Source organism: Chroicocephalus ridibundus, chromosome 5 (assembly GCF_963924245.1).
Source record: "Chroicocephalus ridibundus chromosome 5, bChrRid1.1, whole genome shotgun sequence".
Lineage (NCBI taxonomy): Eukaryota > Metazoa > Chordata > Aves > Charadriiformes > Laridae > Chroicocephalus > Chroicocephalus ridibundus.
Window position 1 is genome coordinate 43858922 of NC_086288.1, and position 20246 is coordinate 43879167.

The 20246-nt window shown below is 51.6% G+C and overlaps 1 protein-coding gene across 5 annotated transcripts in view; it reads right to left on the reverse strand.

The window, feature by feature from the left end:
- Positions 1-2322: 2322 nt before the first annotated feature.
- The window catches only part of RAB11FIP5 (RAB11 family interacting protein 5), a 44712-nt gene continuing 26788 nt past the window's right edge, over positions 2323-20246 (reverse strand). Inside the window, exons 4-7 of one of the 5 annotated variants that reach the window (XM_063335089.1) lie at positions 13607-15466; positions 12866-13006; positions 7855-8044; positions 2323-6753 (exon numbers count right to left, since the gene is read on the reverse strand). In XM_063335089.1, the coding sequence (XP_063191159.1) occupies positions 6544-6753; positions 7855-8044; positions 12866-13006; positions 13607-15466 (2401 nt within the window). In that variant the 3' untranslated portion in view covers positions 2323-6543. Of the gene's footprint in view, positions 6754-7854; positions 8045-12865; positions 15467-20246 lie in introns of those variants that run through there. The other 4 variants (XM_063335090.1, XM_063335088.1, XM_063335091.1 and 1 more) reach the window with 4 other exon arrangements.

The following is a 20246-nucleotide window of genomic DNA, read 5'->3' on the forward strand; positions in this document are numbered from 1 at the left end:
ACCCACTGCCCTTGTATCGTGTCCTCGGAGTTAATGGTTTGCTTACTTTAACGAAACGTGGCTGCAGTGCAGGCTGGGGAGCACTTGCTGCCCGCTGCCCCAGCTGTGTGACCAGGGCAGGGTTTCACATGGCTTAGACCTCCTTTTGACCCCACAGCGCAGCCACGGCTCTTGCAACTACGTTTTACCGCTGCCCTTCTCGTCCCTCCGCTTGTGGTACAACGTGGATCTTTATGCGGAAGAACACTGTGTCATTTGGGTTTGCTTTCTTCCAGGCGGGGTCTAACACTGCTTGGAGCCCTAACACTGTCTTAAAAGGAAAAAATAAAATAATTTTTGATGTGACTAATGCTTTACAAGGCAACTCTCTCATTTTTCTAAAGGTTTCATCCCGTACTTCGCAACGCAGCACGATCTCTCCAATGAATATGGATGATAACCCAAATCCCTCCGTCTCTACACATGGGAAATCCCCCTCCCTCCCATTGCAGCTAGAGCCAGATAATTGATACAATCCCTAATGTTGACACACTAAATGTTTTGTAACAACAGAGGGGAGAGAATCTGTTTATCTAAAACCACATTTGGAGTGACATAAGACTATCACTTTTTTGGTTAAATACCAGAAAGAATATCAATTCTTTGGCTGATATCAATCTAACCAGATCCATTTAGACTGACAACTCGCATTTCCCTGGTTCAGGGAAGAAGGGGGGGGGTTGCTTCCCCAGATCTGCGACTGTTAAGTCAGCACTGGTTTTTTTCTGCTTTGGTGGGGGGAGGTACAAGCCCTCCCAGACATAGAGCAAGCTCATCTAGAAACTGAGGGAGATTCAGGGGGTCTCAGACGGCCACCCCACACGTGACAGCTGGGTGCGGGGCTGGGCTGGCTCGGGGAGAAAGTCACAGGAACATTTCTTGTCAGCTTCCATCTGTAAAGCCAGATTTTAAGAAAACTTGCGGCGGGCAGCAAAACTCAGGCTTTGAACAACAAACCCAGTCAGTTCTTCCTGCAGGGACAGGAATTATTTGCACCAGTCCTGAGCTTGTGCTTAAGCTTTCAAGCAGGCAGAGGCACCCGGTATAATCACATACAGCAGTTTTAGCAGGAATAAGGTCTTAAAATCCTTTTTTTTTTTTTTTTTCTGACTTGATGGATTCCAGTTCCCCCAATGACTGCTGCTCTGCTCCCCAGCGCCTCTGCAGCCAGGGACCCCCACACTAGCCCTGTCACTTCGGCCTGTCTTTCTTAGGATAGTCTTTCGGAGGGTCACAGTTCAGCGCCCTGATCCTGCGGAGCAGCGTGCCAAACATTTTCCCCGCCTCAGCCCATCCAGGCTCTCAGGGCTAACATGATCCCCCCAGACAGGTGCTGAGCTCGGTAATGGCCTGCGATCCAGCTGCATGAAAAATAAACTGGGGATTAGAGATAACGGAACTCTACTGTTGGAGCAGCGAAGTCATTTACCGAAGCTTAAGGGGAGTTAAATTTTTTTGAAGGAAAAGACATGAATGAAGAAAGAAGCAGGCCTTGAGAAGGAAAACAGCTGAGCGGTGAAACAGGTGGGTGGGATTAGGGTAGAGGAGCTGGAGGCGAAGGTCTCAGCTGGGGATCAGTCGTGTGCCAAGCAAGGTCTGCTGCATGGAGAGAGGGGGAGAAATTTAAGTGCTTTATGAAAAGTGGGTAAAAGCTGCTTGTTCCCGTGAGCAGCAGCGCTGATGGAGCCGGGCTTCCTCACCAGGCATCCTCAGGTTGAACTTCCCAGTGTCTGTGATGTAACGTGAAGTCTTTTCTTCCTCCAGCATGCCACAGCAGGGTCTGTCTCCTCCACTCAGCTACAGATTTCCCACAAATCCTCAGGAATGCAATCATAATCTTTACGCCCCTGCCCCGCCACAGAGGGGGAAAGTCGAGGGTGAGCAGTGTGGGAGCTGCAGGCAGATCCGATCCCCCAGGGCGGCATGGCCACCCAAGCCACCAGAGCCACCCGAGCCCCTGCAGTCGCTCAGCACACAACACGACGGCAAGGCAGACGCGAGGAAGCTCGGAGGAGCTTACACCGCCTCAGCTGCACCGACCAGTGGAGGCAGGGGCAATATTCGGAGGGAAACTCCAGGTAAACCTGCAGCACCACCGCCATCACCCCCCCCTGCAGCCACCACATGGCGGCGGGTGCTTGGGGACCGTTAACGATGCTGGAAAAGCTGCCGGAGAAGTTGGACACCACCATCCTACTTCAGAAAATAAACAGATAAATGTCACTCACTGTCCAAGTGCTATCAGCACAGACGCTGTTGTCAATAAATCAAAAGTTATCTAGGAACAGCTTGAACAACTTTTATTTTTTTTTTAAAGTGCTTAAAACGTAAATAACAAGCTCTTTATAAACATTAGTTGCAACTATTAAAACATGAAACACACAGAACCCACTTCCTGCGTACATGAAGTACTGGGAAATCAACAACTCCAAAAACCCCAATGCTTATCTCTCCCATTTTGGGATGTTTTTCCACCCCACGTTTATAACACAAAACACACGGCGGTTTCTTCACAGACAAGTCATAAGGCTGAGTCTACGTGACACTTCAGTATCCACATCCCTTCAGGTTTGTTCCAGTTTAAGGATCTACCTTGGCAGTTCTTCTGGCCCATGACTCTGGGACAGAAGGGCCAGTCAAGGCGAAAATAAAACACTTTGCCAGAGTTCTTTAAAAGCAAGAAACCCAGTTGTGGGCTGACAACAAAAGCAGAGCCCAGCTGTGAGCAACAGCACCCTGCGGAAGACCTTGTGAAACAGCTTGAGCATGAAAAGAGAAAGACGGGCCAGGAGGCAAAAATACAAAATAATTGTTATGGTTTTGTTTAAAACGGAAGCAGTGAGAAGCTGCTGCTGGCCCATTAAAACCCTTTCGTCTGCTCAGTTTAGCAAAGAGTGATAGATCTTGGGGCGTTATCTCGCACAGTGACCAGAAATGCTGCTCGCCTCCCTGTTTTTGCAAATAAATGGCTAAGCACGGAAATCTGGGACATGAGCAACTTGAGAACATTTCCCCTGCTTCTTTTTCTCATCCCCCTCCATCTATGAGAAAACATCTAGGTCCTCAAAACCATTTCCTTTTGGTAACTTAGAGGTTTTAACAAAAAAATTATACAGACTCCGGCTTCAGTGCTGTTGTGTGGTGTGGCAAAGCTCACTTGCTCTTATGCAGAGAATAAAAACTGTGGTGGGGGAAAAAAACCCCACATTTGCAGGACAGTGGGGTGCAGAAACAGAGAACAAAGACAGAAGCATCTTTCAGATGCCTTTTCTTAAGCACAAATCATCATTTGTAGATACCTCTGGACTAAACGCTCGAGAACAGACACGACACATCAGGGCAGGCTTAGCTATCGTCACCACTTGGTTTTTTGCCATAGCCCCCTCTGTCACGTGCGATGCCAAGGTACCCATGCCATACCCACGCCTTGGCCTTTGGAGATGCTCTGCTACCACAAAGTCAAGGCGAGAACTTCTTAGCTCTGCTTGCTCCAGCCTCCTCCAAGACAGTGCAGGCTCCCACGATGGAAGGCAGTTGAGGGACTGTGTTGCTCCACTGCAACGGAGGCAGGTCACGGGAGGAAGCACGTATTGCTGAAAAGGCCGTACACCCGATACAGCCTGCTGTAGCTCTGAGATTAACTTGAATATATAAAGTGCAAAACATTCAAGCTTTGGAGGAAAAAAGGCAGAGCTGACTAAGGCAGAGGGGGGATGAGGGAGACGGTGAAATGTGATGGAAGAGGCGGGGGAGAAGGCAGGGAGGATGGGCAGCAAGATCCTTATAAACATTGGCACTTGAGTGTGGGGAGCACCTACAATGCCAATTGCTGACGGGGGAGAAGTCCCAGGAAGCAGCTATTTTTCCGGCAGTGGAGAGCCAGCGTAGGCCCCTGGCTCTGCTGTGAGATTTCGCCTCTATGCCTCCCCCTTAACTAATGTTCCCCTGACGTAAGCCTTCACCGCTCAGCATCCCTGCCCATCAGTGGGGCTGCCCCTTCTCCCAGCTCTCCGTCCCGTGCCACGCCTCTCTCTTCTGACGCCGGACTGCTTTCTAGCTGTCTACAACTCCTCCCTGCTCGCTTTCAGATAAAAAGGAGAGGTTTTCCATGAGAGATAGGCACCCAGAAAGGGAATCTATTTCTCAGGCCACGGGATCTTTTGAAAATATACGCAGAGAGAGGTTTCTGGTACTTTCTAAAAGGGGAGAAACACCTTCCCTCAGACCCTCGCATCTTACCCCAGAAACAAAGTCCCCGCACCTGAGACACACACATAAGGAAGAAGAACATAAAGACACAGGTAGAGAAGTGCAAAACCCCAGATTACTTCCTACTAGGGGCAAAGGAAGGTAGGAATGAAAGGCTCATAGCCAGTATCTTAGCAGGTAACAAATCCTCCTCCTCATACGATGTGCAAGCTAGATATGACCACATGTTGTCAATGGCACCAACACCACATCTCCTTTTCTCCTGACAGCTCTTACCCCAACAGCCTGCTTCTCCAACCTCAGACCTTGAGCATGACCCAATACTGTCTTTATCCAGCTGTATTTTGTCTTACATGGAACACTCAGCTTGCTCTTCCCCCAGTGTCATATTTTAATATCTCCACCTCTCACGTCACACAAGCCGCCTGTGCAGAACTCCTGCCAAAGACCAAAAGCAACCTGCACACAGGGATGGGAAGGCTCTGCTGTCTGTGCTTAAAAATAAACTCACCTAGTTCAGATTAGCAGGCGAACAGAAGAGAAAGCTGCCCAAGACGGGTTTGCGTTGAACTGAGAATTGGATTTCAGAGCCTTTTTTGGTAGGAAACTTCTATTGTCCTATTGCAAAAGGCACAATTTTTCAAAGTCATGGTATACATTGAAGCAAGTAAGAAGGAAAGAGTATGAAGGTTTTAAAAGAATCCAGTAACTCTGGGAGATCTACAGAACAGCAAAGATGCCTTACCTGTCAAGACAGCTCAAGTCCCACACCAACTGACCCTCTGCCTGCATGCGACCAATCTCTAGCCAAAATCCTGGCAGAACAAGAGAGGCAGCAACATCCTTTCTATACCCTTCCACAGCGCCTCCAAATCAAAAGCTGCGCTGTACTCTGGTGTGTCCAGAAGCATCGCTCACCAGCCTCAGGCTAACATCGTCTACGGTTGTTAAACCATGTAAATTAGAGACCTTTAGATGGTCACTCAACAGTTAGCAGCAAGAAGCATTCAGCTGCCAAGAGAGCTGGCCTCAATGCCTAAGGGAGGGCCCAAGCCACCAGAGACCTGACGCTGGAGTGTAGATGCGATACAATTTGAGCGGTGTTTGGTACGAATACTGGCTTGAAGGGGGTCTGCGACGACTACTGAATTGCTAGCTTTGACAGGGAGTGTTTGTCAGATGCCTGACCTAGCCGGATGTCATGCATAGAGGTGGCCGGGAGGTCAGACATCCTTCTCTACACACGATCTTCGGTCCTGATAGCATTTTCCTGTTGCATGGAGAAAGACGACGCAAAGTCAATGGTGAGCAGCCAGTGGAAGGCAATTCCTGTAGATGTAGGAAAGGGGGAGTGTAATACTGAGTAGATTTTTATACATCTGTGGTTTATACAAACAGGAGTCCCCCCCAGGGCACACTGGTACCAGCCAGCCTGATGACGGGCTGGGTGCTGTGCGAGATGATCTCCTGCAGTACTGATGGTGCGCAAACCATCACTGGCCCTTCTCCCATATTGCAAGTTCAGTTTTTAGCTGGGTAACTGAGGCAGCATCACGACTCTGCATGCACACAGCGAAGGAATCGACACCGCTCACAGTCAGGCAGTGACGTCGGCTTGAGTCCTTTACGGCCTCTGACTCCGGCGCTGTCACTTTGTGTAGCATCTCCCATATGGTCAGGTACTGGCACAACTTGGAGCTGGCTCTTCAAGCGGAGACTTTTTGTTTGGGGGTACAACATATGGGACAGGAAGGGGAAGTAACCCCTGCCCCTAGCTGCCCTGCTGAGGGCGTGCTGGTAGACCTTTATTGTGTTTAAGCATCCCCGATGTCATCAACCAATTTAACAACGTCCATCAGCCGGGCTATATCACTTCAGAGAAGAGAGATGTGGAAGAGTGTGGGGAGAAGAGCAGCAGTAGCAGGATGAAGACATGGATGAGATGGCTGGTTTTCAGCTCTCAATTGTCCGTGGACCACTTAAAGCATTGGCAGGATGAGTGCCTGAGAAGAGGCCACTTGGTCACAACAACAGGAACCTAAGGAGGCATTGGCCTCATGTAGAGGGCTCTGCTCCTCCCCATAGGGTGGATAACAGCCCACCACCCTATAGCTCCTTGGAGCCAGAGCTGGGATAAGCTTGGACTGGGGAGGAGCAGATAACCTTTCCTGCTAAACTGCTAACAGAAGCCACTGGAGCCCTCTTTTAAGAGGAGGGGGGAGTGCAGGAATGTTTGCAGCCTGTTTATTGGAGAAGTGCTCTAGGCAAGTGATGCTGGACTCTTGCGGAGAGAGGTTACTTGGTCTTGCTTTCCCCCAGTGGGATCTGGAGGAGTGTGGGAGACTGTTCCATGATGCGCACCAGCAGCTGGTCAATGTAGTTCTCCAGTTCATGGATGTGCTCTTCCTTCTTGCTCAGCTCCTTCTCTCTCTGCAGCAGGAGCTGGATGAGTTCATCGTGGGTCAAGTGATAATACTTGGCTGACTGGTCCAGTACGGTAGGATCCTGTGATGATAGAAACCAAGAGGAACATTCAGTGATACAAATGAGAACCACTGCTCCCTTTGGCGTTTGCAAGGTATGGCAACATCCAAAGCAATCAGTATTTTCTATGTCTCTTCTTTCCAAACCTGACCTGATGAGCCCGAGACATTGTGCAGCTGTCACATCCTGTCCTTACAAAGTTCTGGACACTGAACAACTGCCCGCACTCCAGGCCAATGCAGGCTCCCTCACACGGCTACAGGTGACGGCTGAGCACTTCCACCAGCTGAGTGAATCATTTAACAGGGTTTCCCCGAAGACCGCGTCAAACCTCTTTCCCCCAACAGTTAGAAGCTAAGGGCATGGGCATAACAAAGCCCATTAGCCTGGCATAATGAGGCCTGGCATTAGCTACTCCCACTCTCTGAGATTTCCCCCTTCCCCAGTCCTCCAGCAGCAGGCCTGGATGATGGCAGAAGATAACAATTAAGAGCTTAAAGGCCCCCCAGGAGCTCCCAGAGGACAAGAGCCTTGGGGGAAGTCCACTCAGGTGAACCCCAACAGCAGCATTTTACATGTCCAGTTGGACAGGCAAACAGAGCAGCAGCAGACAAAGGGAAGGAGAGGGCAACCCTGTGAGACTGTGCCCTCAAACATATCACACAGGTATTTTGCTTGTCTCAACATGCCAGCATTTAAAATACAGCCAGGAAAGCAGCATTTGAGCAAGGCTCCAGGAAGCACCTTCCTTCTGCCTCTGTCAGGAGAGAAAACCCTTCAGGCCTTCAATCAGGCAGCTATCACATCCTCCATGTCTTTCAAGTCTTGCAGATAACCAGGCATTCACTCACACACTGTACGATAAAAACCCCAAACCAAAGAAAGCAATGGGAGAAGAACAACGGGGTGACAAGGTCCAGAGACCAGGTCATGGAGGAAGGAAGGCCAGCGGGAGGCTGGGCAACCAGGATCAAGGATGTCAGCGTTAATACACATGGCTCCGCTTGCACTGTGGCAGGACCCCATTATACCTCCTCAAACACCAGTTTCTGCACCTCTGTCACCAGCTATAGAACATCTCAAGCAGGTGGGAATGCAGCTCCCTCAGTGGTAGGTTCCTACCTTTAACTTCTTTGAGTCCGTTTTCTCTGTGTGAGAGGATGGGGCCACAGGCTGGACACTGCTCGTGGTGACCGTCTTCAGTTTCTCCAGGCCATTGCTCAGAGCAGTCGTCAGGCTGGACCTGTGCTGCTGCTTCTTCTCACTGGAGACCTCTTGCACTGCAGCGCTGATGGGTTTCACTGGGTGAGGACTAAGGAGAACAAGGAGGTTGGACAGTTAACACCCTCCTCCCAAGCTGGGGAGCGACACTGCTGCCTCTCCCTATGGTTTTTAAGGGGATGGGACACACATCAAATTTAGTCAGCTCCACACAGTTAAATCCTCTGTGCCTGTGCTGCTCAAAGCTCACCTGCTCCAAAAAGAGGAGGAGTGCCAGCACCCTGCAGAGCAGGCAGCCCACAGCACTCTCCAGCACTGTTTCCACCAAGAGATGAGATAAGGAGCCCCAGGAAATGTGTTTCACTGAGATACAGAACAGATCCCCATGCCCACACCTATGCTGCTTCATCCACACAGAGGGGCTGTGGGTCAAAACGCCCGGCTGTCAGGTGCTGGAACAGCTGGGAGAAATTTAATTCAGGTCCAATGTAATCAGGGGCTGCTACATCCACTGCCCAGAGGGGCATTTTGCTGCCTGGGGGCCCTCAGATCAGTGTCTGGAGTTACCACTGATGCTTCAGGGATGCTCCTGCACCACTCTGCATCAGTTCCTGCACTGCCTCAGCCCAAGAGATGAGCTACACCTGCCTGGAAGACACCACAGAATTTGTGCCTCTCCACTAGCCAAAAGGGAGGGTGAGGAGACTGTATCTGAATGCACTTTCTCTGTCAGTTAAGGGGGAACTACATTTTCATTTATTTTTGTCTCACTCTTCACCCAAAATATTGTTTCTGGGCTTAAAAAGAGTAAGTTTGCTTTTCAGCATGATGGAAAGAGAAGTGACCTGATGCTACCTTCCTGCATGGAACAGGCAGACCTGTGCACCATACTTAGGATGAAAAGATCACAAAATCTACCCGGGAGCTCTGTAAAGCCTCTGCACTCATCAGATCCAGCAGCCACCCTGCAAAGGGTGATAATCCCAACTGCTGTACATCTAAACAATGCTGCAGGGGGAGGGGGACATCTTGCTGACAGGAGCTCTCAAGCAAAGCAGCCAAGCACAGCATCTCTACAAATGGTGACCTCAGGATGTTGGTAGGATGGGTTGTGGGAGGAGGAATAACACCCACAGTCACCGTGTGAGACATCAGCCGGACTGGGACAGACCCATCTCAAGTCCAGCTTGTGCTGTAACCACTCAGCTGTGCTTTATTTCCATTTCGAAAGCAGAGCAGGTGGCTTTCAACCCTGCTCCAGGTCAGAGATGATGGGTGAGGCTTGGACAAAGGTAGCATCACGTAAGACGTCAGGTAAATGGCTCAGGTCCTCAAGGCTGGTGTCTTCATGCCTTGTCAGTGGTGGCAGGATCAGGATGTACCAAGCAATCTCCCCATTGTGCTGAAAGGGCACATCTAGAAGTCCTCTTCAACCACGATGATGCCTCCTGTCATCCATTTGCCAGGAGAAGACAGCAATGGTAGCCACTGACCAGCTTCCACAAGCCAAAGGATCAACACCCCTTGTCAGAGCTGTCCAAGCACGTGGACAGAGCCAAGGGTTCCCCGACAGCTTGAAAGGACGCAGAGGGATCCCACAAATCTGAGTGGGAGTCCCCTGACAGCGCCAGGGGTTGGAGATGTCACTGTTCTGCATGTCAGCCTCAAACACTCTCCAGCCTGGACTGAACCCTTCATCAGCAGAGCTGTAAACACCATGATACCACGTTACAAGCAGTTCAGCAGTTGTCCATATGTTATGACGTAAGATGGGGTAAGGGTGAACCGGACCAGAGGCCGTGCACAGATCCTGAAAAATTGCCCATTTCCAAGTCCTTTTCAAAATCAGAAGTAATGACTTTGCTTGCTTGAACAACTGCTAGCCTCCTTCCTAGCCCAAAATGAGTGGGGTTCACTGCAGGATCTAGGGAAGACAGGTCTAGTACCACTGTAGCACTTCTACTATTCCTCAAAACACAGTGGCTGGGAAGAAGAGTGGCCAGGGAGCCACCGGGACTGCTCATCACAGCCAGATCTGAAGATAAGCAGCCCCAAATGCCACTGTCGCCTCATGCATCCCCACAGCATTCCCACAGGCAGCGAAGAGTCTAAGACTGGAGTACGGCTGCAGAAGCAGGAGACTGACACCCCTACGCAAGAAGTCTGCAGGGCACTAGCTGGTTGTCATGAACACTCAAACTATTTTAAACCTCTGAAGGAGACCTCTTTTGGACCTAATCTACCAAGGGCACTCTACAGAATGAAAACCAGCAACAGCCCTACAGTGACACCCCTAGTCTTGTCACCTACAAGTGCCACGACATGCTGCAATAGTCACAAATCCGAGTTCCTGATCCATGGGTAAGGAGCTGCAAAACTGCTGGGCTCCTCCAAGGCATTGGAGTCCCCAAAGTACTGTCATGGGCTGTCTTTTAGATCCCACCTGTAGCGGGGGATGTGACCAGGGACACCTTCCCAGTGGTGAAGGCACCATCCCAGCCTTCCCCAAAGAGGAGAAAGGGGAGCCCCTGTACACTTGAGTGTTGTAACTGATGCTCTGAGCACCCGCCTTACCCCAGTTGGCACCAGTTTTGTGGCGAGAGCCCTCTCTCGCTGCAGAAGAGCAGGGAAGGATCTGCAAATGCAATGCTCTTCTGCACTCTGAATTCCTTGGCTGCATCTTCAAATCTGGCACACAAACAGCTGCTCCAGGAGGCCACAACCTTCCAGCTCACTGTGACCGGGGGGTGCCCCAGCCAGACTAGGCGGGAGGTGCTGGTGTCACTCAGGTATACAAGTCTACCACTTGACTTGCCTTCTTGAACAAGATGACCAGCAGAGAGACCTCTGGCCACCTGAGAAGAGGACACGGTCCCCACACCCAGTTTCTACCCCTCACAAGGGCACATAACCCCAGCACACCAGACTCTCAATAATCCACACCAGGTATGAGCTCCTCCTTTACCTGATGGGAGAAAAGACACTTTTGTCCCATCTAAGCCTTAATGCCTGTTCTAAGTTTGAATTCTTTCCTTTTTGCTGCCACCTTTTTTCTACCATATCTTTTCTCTGTCTACGTGCCTCTGACCACCCTAATAGGATATGATTCTAGGAAAGCATCGCAATGGGGACCCAGAAAAGGGCCCTGCCAGCCTTCCTCTCTCCCCCCATGACAATTAGTCATATCTCCCCAATCTTACAAAGTAGTGCAGAACTTCAGAACCTTCCAGAGACCTCAGTAACTCTTCAAAAGTTCTTCAATCACAGTAGCAAGTACCCAAAACATCCGCATTTTACAGGTAGAGAAACCAGAGCAGAGATATTCTAGGACTTCTCAGACATGTATCATGACAGAAGCCAGCACTGACGTGATGACCAGCTCTTGTGTCCAAGCCCACTTTCCTCCCACAAGTGAGTCAGGCCTTGGATGGATGCACAGTCAAGCCTGAAGATGACTGTGAGCATGTACTATCGACATAGAGGATCTTGGGACTATAGTTCCCTCATTGCCTAATTTTACCCTTTGGGATTTCAGGACACTTCTCTTTCCATGAAACATAGAAATGTCAACAAAATTCAGGAGGTTTCTGTATACACTCTGCAAATATTGAACAAGGTTATCTGTTGGAGGATGAATAATCCAATTAGGAATGATTTGAGGATCTGGCCTCAATAAAGAAAAAAAAAATCAGCTAACAAACCCATCTCTTGCTGGTCTTTGCTCCAGAGGTCATTCTGCACCTCAGACCCATGCGTGAGCCAAGGAGGGATCCCCATGCAGAAGGGCTGGAGCTCAGCTATGTTCTGCTGTCCCCATCCTCCCGCCCTCTCTCTCCCCAGGGCCACAGCCAATATTATTCTTGGGCCAGACAGGATTTTATCATTTCAGTGCCCCCATGAAGCTCGATTTGCCTTCTGTTGCAGAAGTGAGGCTGATCAAATAAATTACTGCTAGAAGACCCAGGTCCCCATGTAAACCATAAGAGCTTGATCCTTGGTACTCAGGGCAGACAGAGCTCATGACAATCTTCTCCTGCCCAGGCAGACCAGGGGAAGGTGTAACAGGAAAATTAGATGAACTGAATGACATAGAGCAAGACTCCATACCCTAAACTCAGAACCTTTCTCTGCTTCATGGCATTTCTACAAGCTCAAGACTGACCTGGAAGGAGGAATAGCCCCTTCTTTCCTCCGATGGACCACCATGGTACCCCTCTTCCCATTCCCATTATCCTTAAGGCGAGTCCCACTTGCTTCAAAACCAATGGGCATCTCGTCAGGAGGGAGGGGAGAATGGCATTTTGCCACCGCCCTGGTGAAACTACTTTTTTTATTTTTTGGCTATGGAGAGAAGAAGGTTTTTAGTATCTGATGGTCATTTAAAAAAGAAAGAAACCAAAGCTGAATTAATGAAAAGGGAAGGGGCAGTAGCTGCGCACATGCCATGAAGGAACTCATGCGAGCATTAATGGCTGGAAGCTCTCCTGGCACACATGGAAAAGGCACCTATTTTGCAAGCACAGGGAAGATGATGGAGCCAAAATTAGCATCGAGTGAAATGCGGGTGCAGTTCTACTGTGGGTGAATTTTCAGTTGGGGCAGCTCTTGGATGCATCAAACCGTTTGTCCTAGTTAAGGGCAAACACAGGACACCAGTGGCCATTCCCCACCATGAACCGAGAGAGCCAAGGCTTCAGGCTGTTCAGGATGGACTCTCTGGGACCACAGGTAAGGGTAAGGTAAGGGAAGAGGACCTGCAGCAACACATGGAGTGGCATCCTTGGAGTCAGCGCAACTGTGAGCTGCTGACACTGAGCCAGGGTCCACTTATTGGCCCCTTGATGAGAGCAGAAGGGAGACAGGGTTCACCTCTACCAAATAACACACCCTTCGCCTTCCCCAGAGTGCTCACCTGGTCATCTGCTGGAAAAAGGGCTTCTCAGCTGGCTGTGTCTCCCTGGGCAAAACCACGAGCGCTGAAGCTTGTGTGTCACCGGACTGCGGCAAAGGGCAGGGCTGGGCGGCTGCATGGCTGGTCGCGGCAGGGACCCCGCTGCTCGCGGGGCACGCAACAGGGGAAGGGAAATCAAACTGTTTAGGGTTAGTTGCAGCCACAAGGAAAGGGGTGGAGAAGGCCAAGGGCTGGCTGTCATGCAGGAAAGGAGGCTTGCCTAGCGGGTCTCCGGGAAGGTTAGTGGGCTGGAAGCCTTGCCCAAGGGCTTCCTCGTGGTGGCTGGTGAAGCTGAAGCCTCCCTGACGAAGCCTTTCGGGCAGCACAGCTTGAACAGGGAGGGGGTCTGGTGGCTTTTCCACAAAGGGATTGCTTGGGGCATTTGGGCTGAGTGCCAGAGCAAAGGGATTTCTCGGGGCCAAAGTGTCCTGCTTGTGCCTCTCCTCTGCCCTATCTGGCTTCCAAAAATCAGCCTTCTTGAAGTCTATCCTGTCTGCTGAGCCTCGGCGCCATGGCCCATCAGGCTTGCTGGCAAAGGATCTGCCTTGCTCTGCCTCCTGGGGAGGGCTAGCAACTGCCACAGGGACGTAAGACTCAGACTGGACTCCCGCTTGCCCAGTGGGGCTGGCCCCTGGCCCATGCTGCCCCTCACCATCACCCCACACCAGCTCTGGCTGGGGTGGACTCTCCCCACGAGCTAACCTTTGGGGTCGCGCCGCTGGGCCAAGACCCGCGGGATGACCAGCTGCCTCCTGCTCTTCCAGAGCCGTCCAGAAGATTTCCGGCTGGCCCAGGTCCAGCTTGGAAGGTGGGTTTAGTCCCAACATACTGAGCTCCTCACGGAACGGCTCCTGTTCGGAGGCCATCTCCCACTTGGCATTGTCTGCAGCCCCCATCAGAGGGGATAAACCTGGCTGGCTCCAGCTCTCCTTGGCACCCGACTGGCTTAATCCATCTAGGGAGAACTTTGATGGGCAAGTCTCAAACTGCTCAGCTGCATCCGTCTCATCCATCTCTGACCAGTCTTCCCCCAAAGAGGTGTCTCTTTTTGCCAGCTCGCTAGCTCTTGCCTCCAAATTAGCTGCTGAGACCGCTGTGGCAGATTCAGCATCCTTGGAGACTGGGAATTCGCTCTCAGCTTCATCTATGTCCACTCCCAGTGCAGGCGGGCTGGGAGATGCTGGGACAGAGGGCTCGCTGCTCAGATGACTCCTTGGCAGCTCTACATCTGCCTTCAGGCTCTCTGCATCTTCCCATTGCTCCGCGCTGCCTCGCTGCCTCAGCTGCGGATCGCAAACATCCTCCTCCTCGCCATCCCCTCCACTGCCCGTGGCTGCAAACCACCTTGGAGGTTTCGGGGGTGGCACAGCTGAGCCGGCTGCCATCTCCTCCCTTTCTCGGGTACCTGTCCGCGAAGAGAGGATGACGCGCCTCTCGCGAATGTCAGAGCTGAGTTTTACACGGCTTTCACTGGCCTCAAGCCGCATGCTAGCCTGGAGCCGGTAGACTGAAGTCCGTATGTCAAACGCTTCCTCCTCACTACCAGCACCTTGGGGCTCCATCCCTGGCTCGGGGGCCATGGGGAACCGTTGTGCTGCCACATCTGCGAGCACCCGTGGGGGCACAGCCGCCACGTTGCTGCCTGGCAGGCTTTCAGAGGTGAGCTCGGGGGTGAAGGTGCTTCTGGGCAATACACAAGCGGCGGCACGAGATCCACTCTTCGCTTCAAAGGCACCTTCACTGAGGAAGGCTGGCCGCGGGCTGAACGTGCGCTCCTGACCCACATGCTCCTGCTCAGCCATACTTTGGGTGCTCTCTGACAGATCAGGAGCAGTTTCAGTGGCTATGGTCATCCATCCATTTGTCCCTGCACTAGAGGGTTCCTCCTCATTACTGTCCCCTTCCTCCCTAGAACTATTTTCAGCAGTTAGTGGTGATGAAGTCTCTTTTTCCCCTGGATTTCCCGATGCAAATGCGGCTGTCCAAACCGTAGGTGTGCTGCTTTTCCTCCTCCTTCCCACTGACCCCGCAGACACGGGGCTCAGCACATCCTCTATCACAGTCGCTTCCTGGGTTGTGCTCACCAAGTTTGCCCCCACATCTAAACTGGAGAAATTTGTCCAAGACCGCAGAGTTGTGGGCATTTCGCTGCTGATTTGTGAATCAGCCTTTTCAAATACCTTTGTCCCCTTCTCATGAGCTGGCTCAGCCAGTCTTTCTGTTGGGCTGGCTGCATCGGGATCGTCGATGAAAGCCATGCCCTCCGCCACCACCGAAGCAAAGAAGTTTTCCTTCTTCAGTTCTGGTTTGAGCCTGCTGGTCGCAAAGGCATCGAAGGTATCATCCCACTCCGAGAGGGAAGGAGGGATGGCAGGTTTCTCATCCGGAGGAGGAAGGTCTCCTTGTGATGGGGGAGTAGTTTCTGGAACGGGGACACAAATGCTTTTGTCTGGAGACTCCCTCTCTGGGTCTTTATGTCTTAGGGAGGCAGAGGGACTGCAATCCTCTGGGGAATAAAAGCTCCCAGCGACCTCTGTTGAAGCATGCGGCCCAGACGGGAAACTAGAGAAAAAGTGAGTAGGTGAAGGAGAATTTAGTACCTGGTCAGCGAGGAGGTCCTCAAAGAAGGGATTGCTCTGCAGGGAGTTGAGGAATGGGTTGGTAGGGGACAAGCATCCAGACTGACTGTCTCCAATAGCGGGAGAGAGGTTAGCGCTTGGCATGCTAGCGAGATGGGCTACAGCAGCAGGAGGAAACTGGGCAGGGAAGCAGGGAGGAAAATGAGAAGGAGCATCTGAGCTGGTTTCTACCTGAGGAGACACTTCCAGGCTGTGGAGGGAAGACAAAACAGTCCTCCTGGTTAATGCTGTGACAGTGCTGTAAGCATACACCACACACACTACAAACGCTTCGGTTCAAAGCAATGCAATGATCAAATACATACTCGTCTCTCTTGTTAGGCAGAGCAATGATTATGGAGTCAAGGCGTGGAAAGGGCATGCACGACAAAAAGGAAAGGGCAGCCCTTTTTCTACAACAGTCCTCCAAATTTCCCCTTTCTGCCTTGGCAAGCCCTAAGACCCAGGAGCCCAAGAGGTTTTTCCCACCTCCTGAAGCCCAAGGACTCAGCTCATTTTTTCTGCGCCGATGCTGGTGCGTACCAAGGGCAGGCTGCACACAAGGAGCCAGGCTGGGCTCTTGCATCAGGGTTACTTGAGCCAGTAAGAGCACACAGAAGTGAGTCTTTCCCAGTTTCCCCCAGTGCCTCATTACTTGTTTGGCAACATATCAGGACGACGGTGGATACGGTACTCCCTCTCACACAGGGAGGGAGGGGAGCATGGCTGCAGGCAGCCAAGGAACAAGAGCTGCGCAGGAGGGAGCATGTGGCCAGGATGTGGCACTGGCTCTGCTCTTGACTCTGCCCAGCCTCTCTGCATGCCCTTCACCATGTTACTTCTGGCCTGAGGCCCTGAGACACCTGAACCCCCATGGGGTACCCTAAGGGGGAAGGGATTCAGCACAGCTCGAACTCAGACTGTCAGCCTCCTCCTGCACCTTGCCCTGAGTCAGGCAGCCAGTTCTTTGCTGCTGTTTCAAGAGGGACTACACAGACCTTTCTTTTGGATTTCATTGATCTTCCTTTGGGAACTCCTTCAGCAATTGGCATCACTGCCCCCAAGGAAGACTTGCCAGGCCAGGGCTAGCTGTCTTGGAGGTTTTCATATCACGAAGGGTGCGGAGTGGACACCTCGCACCCTAACCAGTGTTCCAACTGCCACGTTCCCTCTTCCCGAGTCCCTGTCCCCTTGACTCACTCCTGCCAGAAGCAACTCCACCCCTAGGATGGGGGCACCCAGCACTGGCATATGTGGCTGTACTGCCCTATAACCAAGCCAGTGGGATTACTTCCTTCTTCATTGGCCATGACAGCCCAGCTTCAAAGAGACCCCAGTCTTGGTTTGGGAGAAATATGGACATTGATCAGTCAGCACTGGGCATATCGAAGTTTAACGAGGAACAAATAAAGTAATTGCTTTGCCAATATGCACAGGGTATGTCCAGCCCTGGGCCTACACCACGGCATTTCCCTCCCTCACCTGAGCTGCTGGTAGGGATCACAGGGGGCACTGGAAGATCACGGTCAATGTGCTGTCAACTGGCAAAGTTGCGAGGAGAACTATTTTCATCTGTTATTATAGATGCACAAAAAGCCTTAGACACATTTTAAAGCGCAAAAATGCCATCTTGAGGCAAAAGTTAACCATGTGTGAAGGTGCAGTCAGCATCGGTTGCGTTTAAAGCAGGCAGGATTACATGCCAGCAGCACGTCTTGGACCACAAGTGATGCACGGACGGGCAGGAGCCTGTGCACACTGCAGCAGCATGGTAGGACCCACTTCTCCCCACTCCTGGCAGCTTCAAAGCCCCCCTCATGCATCATCTTCTAAGCAGCTACCTTGGAAAGGTGCCTATGCAATCAATGCCACCAAAGCCCCCCCAGCCCAGTTTTTAGGTAGGTAACACATACAGTAAGCAGCTGAGCACAATTGGCTCAACTCCAGCACCCAGCAGACACTACGCCAGATACTACTTAGCAGAACTAGTAATTCAGGCACAAAAAAAAGCCTTGAAACCTTAATTTCCACTCAGACCTGCAGCTTACTTGATGCTGGAGGCAGAGACAGCTCGTGGGTGCCCTCTCCTGCTGTCACTAAGCAGCAGTGGTGGCCATGGTGCAGGTGCCCATCCCCGTCCCTGCAGCCCAGCCATGCTCCCCTGCATCTCCGTGTCCTTTCCCTGCTCGGACCACTGGTGTGTGGCAGGGTGGAAAACCCATTGCAGGCAACCAGGCACACACCCCCACAGAAGATAACTCTGAGCAGCCCAGCTCTTCCTAGGTGTTTTGAGCTCTCAGAGCACAGAAAATCTCCAGGAGAAGCGATGGGAGAAGCTGATGGATTTTTAGGCACAAACCACCCCAGAGAGACCAGCAGCTGCTCTCTGCTTGGGTGCCAGCCTCTCCGGGCATGCTGTGACCTCGGGATTGGCATGTGGTCGGGGTGCTCCACATCTGAACCCTGCTTCCAGCACAAGACCTACTCTGGATCACCCACAGGGCATCTTCACTGTTCTGTAGAGGAACATCCATGAGGCAGCAGTGGCGCAGCACAACAGCATTTGTACAAGGAGACAGGGCAGCCCATCTCTCCCCGAACTCTCTGTCACCGCTATTTGGTGTCTGCCATCCCAAAGGTCTCAAGGCTATGGCTCGTATTGAGAGAGTCCCTCAATTCTTCTGGTTTTCTGAATACAGAAGGTGTAGACAAATGCCTGCAGCTGCTGGGTGGTTCCATGCTCCTCAGTTGAATACACACACTGGAGCACCACTCTCACTTGTTGCAACTTTACTTTTTTCCCTAATCACCCTAAAATTTAAGCTCTCCAGAAGAGGAGCACAGCTGCCCATGACCTAAGGTCCAGCTGGGTGAGTTCACAAGACCCACAAATGGGTTTTACCTGTGGTGGAATACGGCAAAACACGGAAAATTTCCCCTTCCTTCTGAAAAGGGAAGGTGTAAAAGTCCACCCTGAAACACCATGATCTCAGGGTGGCTGCAAACAGCACATACCACTGCCCTACCTCTGCTTGCTCCTGCAATTGATCCTTCTTGCTAGCACTTGCTTTAATGTTTTGGTCCAGATTAACATCCCTCATTTGTGATTCTGCTTAAACAGCATTTAGTGCTGAGTAAGAGCAACTGAGGCCTGATCCAGACAGCTCTGCTGGGTTCTAGCACTAAATGGCTACAGAGCATTAATCAGCTTCAGGCTCCTAGTAAGTGCCTACTGCCAACAACCTTCACAGCTGTCAGAAGACTGAGTGGTTGAAGTTGCTTCCCCAAGGGCTAATGCCAAAGCAGCCTTTTGCTCAGGCAGACATGGTGGGCAGTGCCCTGAATTGCACTGATCCCCACCCACACAGGTGGAGGAACAGCTTCAAGGTCTCTTCAAACCCACCCAAGACCATGTCTTCTTTCCCCATGTCACGATGGGGCTCACAGGGTGCTGGGCCTGCTGAGAAAGAGCAGCTCTCGGCCATGACAGCAAGCTGGTCCCAGCACCGAGCTGCTGCCTATGTGGTCCAGGCCACCAGGAGGTGGGATGGTACTTTCAGCAACGCCCTGATTGCCCCTTACCCACTGTGACCTACACATCAGTATCAGGACGCACCAAGATGAAGGCTGCACTTCGTCTGGGGAACAAGGTAGGTGAACATGAATCTCTTCCGGGAGGGAAGCAAACCAGAAGCGATGCAGCCTCTAGCTCTGGAGCAGGAGGACTCAAATCTCTCCCCTGCCAGGCAGCAGTCCCATATCGTCCTCTCCCAGTATGTGCAGCCCAAGCCAAGTTGGAGATATAAAGACAGAACTTAAATCCATCTCTTTTTTTGTCAGATTCTGGTTTTCCTTCTCCAAGGAATGGTCCCCATTCCTGATGGGACCCACCAGGGCTTGTTCAGGGGCTGCACAAACTGCTCTCAGCTGCAAACTCCTGGCAGCAGAGCCCATGTCTTTCCCCTGGGCCTTCAAAGCACCAATTGCACCGTCACCGTTCAGCCCCTTTCCTCAGCCCAAGCCCCCCTGTCTTGGCTACCAGCCCTGCGCTGGCAGCAGACCTGCTCTCCCCACGAATAACCCACCCGACAAAAAGCCCCATTTCCCCTCTCTGATGAAGGATGCTGGAAGTGCTCAGTGAAACAAGACGCCGAGGATTGCGTATTCCTCTAGAGGGAAACCTCCGCTTGCAGCAGCCTGACTGAAGATCTTTGCTGCATTGAAACGCTGACTCACCCTCCTCCTCCCATACCCCAGCACACAGCTCCGCCAGCCAAAATAAATAGCGGGTACCTTTCTGCCCTCATTTATTTGTTTGGCAGCACTTCACAGACGCGTTTTAGCCTCTCAGCAGAAAAAAAAAAAAAAAAAGAAAATAAAATATTGCTGAGCAACCCCCTGATGGAAAGTCTATTTGAAACAGCTTGCTCAATGCAGGGAGATTATTCTGTACAGTTCTGAGATTCAGTTTCTGAATAGTGAGAACTATTCTCACAGTTCTGAAAATTCTGAATTTCAGGCTGGCAGCAGCCACTCCAGCTCCTTGGTCACAGGGAGCTCCACGGTCCCCAGGCCATCGCACCCATCTGCAAGAGCGTGGGTAACTCTGCACCATGAAGATAAAGAAAACAGCACATGCGCTGAAAAAGCAGGGGTTTGGGGCGGGCAGGGCTCAAATCCAGCTATAATATGCTGAGGTTAAGAGCTGCGCTGAAGCTCAAGTG